The sequence below is a fragment of the Centruroides sculpturatus genome, unplaced genomic scaffold (genome assembly GCF_000671375.1).
Source record: "Centruroides sculpturatus isolate CEXI.00-Female unplaced genomic scaffold, Cexi_2.0 scaffold2190, whole genome shotgun sequence".
Lineage (NCBI taxonomy): Eukaryota > Metazoa > Arthropoda > Arachnida > Scorpiones > Buthidae > Centruroides > Centruroides sculpturatus.
This window is the reverse complement of record NW_019386812.1, coordinates 19910-27950: the sequence shown is the minus strand read 5'-3', so window position 1 is coordinate 27950 and position 8041 is coordinate 19910. Positions and strand designations below refer to the sequence as shown.

Genomic DNA, 8041 nt, shown 5'->3' with positions numbered 1-8041 from the left:
ATCTTCATCAGGTACACGAATCCTTACTGTATCACCAACAATAGCTGCTGTGTATTTGGAATTTGATGTATTAATCATTTTTTCTGCTTGCTTTTTAAGATTAAACAAAGCCCTTGTTTTAGACACACTAATTTTTTCTTCTATTTTTGGATCAATTGTTTGGATTGTTTCTTCTTCATTCATCAATTCTGTAATACTAATAACATCCTGGTTTAGATTTTTTTCACGTGAAGACAATGTAGATCTTTGAACTTCATCAGTTATATTGCTATGTAAGGGTGGCATTATCAAATAATCTTTCATAATAAAATGTAAATTTTCGAGTATAAATTTGTATCTTCTATTATCAGGACTTATTATACTGGCTTTACAGATAATGCTACAAAGTTTAACAGAAAACAATTTTTATTTTATTCTATATACCTGTATATGTATATGGAATAAAAAAAAATTGGTTTAATTGGTTTAATTACCAAGCCTTTCTTAGGAACATTCTTTTTTTTCTGACAGATTTCACAGAAACAGAAAACAATTTTTATTTTATTCCATATACCTGTATATGTATATGGAATAAAATAAAAATTGGTTTAATTGGTTTAATTACCAAGCCTTTCTTAGGAACATTCTTTTTTTTCTGACAGATTTCACAGAAACAGAAAACAATTTTTATTTTATTCCATATACCTGTATATGTATATGGAATAAAATAAAAATTGGTTTAATTGGTTTAATTACCAAGCCTTTCTTAGGAACATTCTTTTTTTTCTGACAGATTTCACAGAAACAGAAAACAATTTTTATTTTATTCCATATACCTGTATATGTATATGGAATAAAATAAAAATTGGTTTAATTGGTTTAATTACCAAGCCTTTCTTAGGAACATTCTTTTTTTTCTGACAGATTTCACAGAAACAGAAAACAATTTTTATTTTATTCCATATACCTGTATATGTATATGGAATAAAATAAAAATTGGTTTAATTGGTTTAATTACCAAGCCTTTCTTAGGAACATTCTTTTTTTTCTGACAGATTTCACAGAAACAGAAAACAATTTTTATTTTATTCCATATACCTGTATATGTATATGGAATAAAATAAAAATTGGTTTAATTGGTTTAATTACCAAGCCTTTCTTAGGAACATTCTTTTTTTTCTGACAGATTTCACAGAAACAGAAAACAATTTTTATTTTATTCCATATACCTGTATATGTATATGGAATAAAATAAAAATTGGTTTAATTGGTTTAATTACCAAGCCTTTCTTAGGAACATTCTTTTTTTTCTGACAGATTTCACAGAAACAGAAAACAATTTTTATTTTATTCCATATACCTGTATATGTATATGGAATAAAATAAAAATTGTTTTCTGTTAAACTTTGTAGCATTATCTGTAAAGCCAGTATAATAAGTCCTGATAATAGAAGATATGAATTTATAGTCAAAAATTTACATTTTAATAAGAAAAAAGGACATTGAGGCATTTTAATTAATCTTTCATAATGTTTTCTTGGACGGTACCCAGACTTTCAGAGTTTGAGCAACTTTGACTTACTTCGTCGATAGTTTTAAAAAGTTTCTCTAGATCCTCTTCCATATTAACGTTGATCAACGATTTGTTGGGTATAAAATTCTTTAGTCCAACTTTTAACTTTACTCCAAACATGGCCTCACAGGAGCTGCAGTTTATACCAGTATGATATGCTTGATTTTTCGTCAGTTGTACAAAAGTTGTGGCCGTCGGCCATATATACATATGTATCTTAATTGTATATAGTATAATTCCAATCTTTCTCTTTTCCTATTTCTTCTATTTCCTTTGTCTGTTCCTTCTAGAACCTTCCAAATGACTGTTATAGCCTTTGGGTGAGATTAGCCGTTCTTAGAACCGGAAAGAACAATAGTCGGTAGGATTAGTCAGGCTGAGATCAAAAGGAGAACAATAAATGGTAGAAGGGAAAAAGGCAGTCGTCGACGAGACACGAGGAGAGCGAGACGTGTCGAAGGGACACCTGAACGTGACTTCGTAGCGAAGAACAAAGGAAGTTCGTGGGAGAATCGAGTGACAGACTGAGGAGGATCCACGACCAGGTCATAAGGCTTGCGGACACCTCCAGATAGATCAGAATCTTCAGGATTAGAGATCCGACGACTGACGTGTTTAAGAACATAGTGGAAGCAAGAGCCACCGTCGTTGAGACAGTCCTACCCAAAGCTCAAAGACACCAGAACATAAGAAAGGCCCGGGTGAAGTTATCTCTTCTTTTCTTCTACCTTCCCGCTGTCCTATCTTCCTTGTCATTTCCTTAGTATTAAGTTAGCCTTAAGTTAGAATTGAGTTAGATTTTAGTTACGTGACTATAGAATATTAATTGTTACACGCCGGTAAGATTTCGTACCGTGATTTATTGTAAAACTGGAAAGATTCCTGTTGATACACCTCACATTGTAAAATTAAATCACAAAACAGTTGGGATTCCTGATGAAACCGAACCTGTTCGTATTGAATAAAGGAGAGTGTTTATAATTGTAACTGTCGTAGGTTCCTTTCTGTACGTTTCATTCGTGGATCGTACTGCTTCAATCACACGAATACCACAAAGTAATCCTTCTGACCATTTGTTAGTATTGTTAGTCTCCAACCAAGAACTAAGCATATTTTCTATGTCTTGATTACATCTTTCTACTGAACTCTGACTTTGTGAGTGCCTGGGCTTTACATGCACCATTTTTAAATCAGACCACATATTACACATTTCTTTGATGATATTATTGGCGAATTCTCTGTTGTTATCGCTTTGTAGAATACTCGATGCCCCGAAAATTGTAAAAATGTCTAAAAGAACATATGCTACTTCTTCAGCCCTTTTGGTTTTTAATGGTTGTAGTTGAATGAATTTTGTTAGATGGTCTTGATACACGAGTATAAATTTATATTCCTCATCAGCTTGCGACTGCATATCTATAAGATTGACCTGACATCTCGAGTTAATTTTATTACATAAACTTGGTTTAATTAACAAGCCTTTCTTAGGAACATTTTTTTTTTCTGACAGATTTCACAGAAGTTCAAATAAATTATGATCATTGCCCTTGTAATATTTTTATATTTCGTGCTTAATTTTTTTTCCATACAGTCTCTACCGCCATGTCCAATAGCAATATGGGCATTGTGCAATATCTAAAATATTTCTTCCATGTGAACATAATATTTAATTGTATTACCTTCTTTTACAGGCATAATTAATTTTTCTAAATTTCTGGTAGATACAATGTCATATCTATGTGAATGTTGATATTCTTCCGGTAACTTAGAAGTAACTTTCATTTTTGACGTTTTCACTTTTTGTATCATTGACAAATATGCTGATTTTGTAAAAATTTTATTGTTCTCACCTTTTTCTGTTATTAACTCATTTAATTGGTTGTTGAAGCAATTATTCATATCACTTAATGATTCCTCCATGATCGTTACTTTTGTCAAAGAAGAAAGATTAACTACTGGTCACATAAATTTAAAATTCGGTACTTAATACAATACGCATGCGTAAGTAAGATGTAAGTTCTGATTGGCTAATGTATGTCGGATGATCACTCCTCAACGTATTATTATCACTTTGCCCGACTAGGTGGTAGCAGTATTCATAATGACCGGTCAATTTGATAAATTATTGAAATTTATTACAATGCCCAATTTTGTTGGTCATTATTCATAATGCCCGTATTAATCACTTTGTCCATAACATATATACTCTCTAGTATATGATTCCAATTTTCAGGAAAAAATTTCGCTTCAAATTTCAGCTTCTATGGCAAAGTTTAATGCTACTGTCCTTTTAATGTGTATATTAGGTATAATTTTTAACAAATTTTGGAAGTTAAGAAACAAAATGCAGTAATTTAATTTGTTATTGGGATGTGGAAATTGATAATTAGAAGAGTTTGACTATCTTACTTACAATCACATAAAGTGAGCACCACAGCTATAATTTTACCTGTCAAAGAATAGTGAAGAACATTTTGTGATACTTTTTATATCCAAAATTTTTTAGAAAATATATTTTATACACACATTAAGGGATAGCAGTATTAAATTTTTCCTTAAGAACTGAATTTTGAAGTAAAAATTTTTATCTGAAAATTAAAACTTTATTCTCAGAAGTACATATACTGAATTTGATTGACATTTATTTTTAGTTTCACAAATAGATTTCATGTTTTGATTTTATAGAATAAATCATATTCTGTAAAATTTTTAATAATGGAAAACTTTGTAATAATTTAATGGAATAATTTCAATAACATTTTATTTAAATAATTTCAACTAAACATCAAGTAAATTATACAAAGAAGTCAGCTTTTAATTTCTTAAAGATTTTGGAATACAATGATTTTGTTTTTAGACACTATAAAACTATTTAAAACTAGTTTTGAAAATTTCAGTTTTTTTTATATATAAATTTTATAAAGATGAAAAACTTTTAGTTTTTGAAAATGATTAAAGAAATTATTAAATCTTCTTGATATCTGCAAATTAAATTTAAAGATCTCATTTCTCACTTAACATGCTTTTCATATTCTTCTCCAAGTTCTTATCACTTTCCTCTTATTTCAGATCATCAAATCTTTTCTCTTCTTAATTCGAAGTTTAGACTATTTACAAAAAGTCAAAATAACTTTTGAGTCTATCTTTATCCTTTTTTACACCACCACAGAAAGAAGAACCTTCTTAATCCAATGGTTACCCCGGATAAAACAAAGTGCATCAAAGAGAACCAAAAAGGAAAAAGATGTTGTCCCCCTCAGTTTATCTAGTTTTTTCCTCTTTTTTTTCTTCTTCCTGCACATCTTACACAACCTTTCTCCAATCAGGGTGCTCTAAGAAGATGGTTTGGTTGACACTCATCAGACGCACACCTGGCAAGTCAATTATCGCTTCACCATTATCGCTTCTTGCAATAATGTCCAAACGAGGTGTAACAATGGCTCAGTTATCATGAAGTTATTAAATGTTAAATTTATGAAATAATAACAGTTTCAATGTAAATTATATGAATCTGTCAAAATGTTTTATCGTATACTATAAGAATATGATAAAAATTTTATTTATTTATTTAAGATCATTTAATTTCAAAGTTAAGTTTTGAAAATGTTTATTTTCTGTCTATTAAAATATTTATTAACTTGAATTATTAATTTATATCATCAACTTGATATAAATTTTCTCTAGAATAATTTGATTGCAGATGAACTTTTGAATTCAAGAATATCTCAATAAAATTACATAAGTAAATAATCTTTATATAGATATAGATATTGATTTTACAGGAAAGATTAAATAAGAAATAAATATTAAATAACTAGATATTTTCTGTCCATGCAGGATGAAGAAATTTATAGTTAATGGTCTGACCTTTTGTCCCAGTCAGGTCAGTTGGAGCTCTTTTGTTAATATGTTAACGTAACACGGGAAAAGAATCAAATGTATTTATCCTACCCCTTCCCATAGTTTCCCATCCAATGCTGCTCACTTTTCAGAACAACTGGGACAACATGGTGTAGATCATGACAGTATAGATGCTTCCACCATTTGAGTTCCAGATATGGAATTATACCAAAAATTCTATAGCTTTGAAAAAGATTTTTTTACTGTCTTTTCTGAGTGATAACACCTTAATATTCATTTGATTTCTTGAATGAGATATGGCAAATTTTAAATAAAAAACAGAAATGCTAAATGATAGTGCCCATCTGGTCAACAATCTGACTTTGGATATTACAATAATAAATTAATAACATAAATAATGTAAGAATATTACAGTTAATATTAATAATAACAACATAACAATAAAAAATAATTATAAATAATAAATATTGTAGTATATTATGAAATATTGCCATCTCTTCAGAAAGGAAGATGACAAATGAAACCACAAACAAACAGGCTTTTGTTATTATATTAATAATCTAACTTAAAAGTTTTAGAATGGTTTCAAGAAATGAATCTGTAGTTATTTTATTTTATTTTTTATTTTGACTAGCTTGATTTGATTTATTAATACAAACAAATTTTTATACTAAGGACTGTAGTTGGTTTTGATTATGTATATCTATTGCAGACAACTCTGTTCACAATAGTGTTGGTCAGTATGGATCATAAACAATGTTTCATATTATTTATAAAATTTGGTGAGGATCTGAGTTAGATGAATTGCAATTTTTTATAGCTCAGAGAATAGGTTGATACTCTTCAGTCAGCTGGCTGATTTTTGAATATAAAGATGTATTGCAATACAGATCTTTATACAGTATAATATTTTAAAATATTAAGTGAACATTTGGAAGAAAATGGACTTAGTGAATTACACTAAAAAATTCATTTTAGATTAAATTAAAATGAAAAAACAAAAAGATAGATTCAGATTCTGATCTGATGTTTTTCATGATATGTGTAAAACTTATATATTGTACTTATAACATAATTTTTCTATAAATTGTTGCATCTTCATGTATCTTTTTTGTAAAGTTCATATTTTTTTTTAAGAAAAACTTAGCTTAACTGTAAAAATATTCTTTTAGGTTTAGAGCTATACAGTGGGTGATTGGTTAACGAACAAATCGGATAACGAACACTTTCTCGAAAGATTTTTATGATCGGACAACGAACACCCCACAGAACAAACACAACAAGAAGTGATGTAAAATAATGAATAGCAATTGGTCTTTCTTCGTCTTCGGGCAACAATTCGAAACTTTTTGGAGTATCGGAGATGTCGACGTTGACGCTCAACTCGATATATACTGATCGGATAGTATTCCTCCTAACTTTGAAACTTTCCCTCCAGCCATTTAATTTTTCTGACAAAACAATTCTTTTATGTATTCACGAGACTGTTGGGTATGCACTCGTTAAGTTTTGCATCTGTTTTTATTTTCGAAAGGTGAGAGTTTAATAGCAAGGTAGAGTGTGGGCAGAAGATGCATAATGTTGCTGGGCAGTATGGCGTGAACAGGTCTACAGTAGGCTGCAGTTCAATCTTATTTAAGAAAAATACTGTATAATCAAGAAGACTCAAGCAGCTAAAAGAGTAACAAAAATCACATCTGAGAAATAAAGAACATCCAAGNTCATTTATCAAATTGACGGGTCATTAAGTATTATTAACAATTTTTGGTATAAATTATATAAAAAATTAAATGTTTTTTAGTTATTTATTTGAGCAATTAAGATTTTCATGACATTTGGAATTACATAATTTTTTTTCTTTGTAGCATTTGCATCTATTAGATTTGCAACCAATTTTGCAGCAGCATCGACTATACAAGGTCTGTTCAAAAAGTATCGGACCTTTGGTCGGCAAAAATAAATTTATTGACTTTGAGGTACAAAACCCTAATCCCCTTCAAAGTAGTCTCCTTGGTAATGTATACACTTCTCCCAGCATTCCTGCCATTGCTGGAAACACTGCTGGAACACATCTTTTGGAATGGTTATCAGCTGGTCCGTCGCATTTCGCATGATGTCTTCTCTCGACTAAATTTGGGTTTCTTTTAGCGGCATTTTCAGCTTGAGAAATAGTCAAAGGTCACACGGAGCCATGTGGAGAGAGTACGGAGCTTGACGAGCCACAGGAGTATTGTGTTTGGCAACGAAAGCCCGAATCAGATGCGCAGAATGGGCGGATGCGTTATCACGATGGAGCTGCCAAGTTTTGATCGACCACAGATCTGGTCGTTTGTGTCGCACTGTATCGGAAAGACGACGAAGGACCTCCTGGTAGTACTCCTTTGGGATGGTTTGGCCTTGTGGTGAGTACTCACAACACACCACCCCATGAGAGTTGAAAAAACTGTCAACATGACCTTTGATATTGCTGCGGACCTGCTGCACTTTTTTTGGTCTCGAGGATCGTCCCCGAAAGCCTGCTGAATCTTGCGAATGGTTTACATTTGGGTATCGCCAAGGTTTTTGGCAAAATTTGATGTAATATCGCTGCTCACGTTGTTCAGTCATTTTCCAGCTTAGTGAAATCCG

The 8041-nt window shown here is 30.8% G+C and overlaps 1 protein-coding gene across 1 annotated transcript in view; it reads left to right on the top strand.

The window, feature by feature from the left end:
- Positions 1-6311, top strand: part of LOC111615806 (dynein heavy chain 2, axonemal-like) — a 20244-nt gene extending 13933 nt beyond the window's left edge. The window contains exon 5 of the mRNA XM_023357240.1: positions 5390-6311. Coding sequence (XP_023213008.1) covers positions 5390-5394 — 5 coding nt within the window. The 3' untranslated portion in view covers positions 5395-6311. The remainder of the gene's footprint in view (positions 1-5389) is intronic.
- Positions 6312-8041: the final 1730 nt, after the last annotated feature.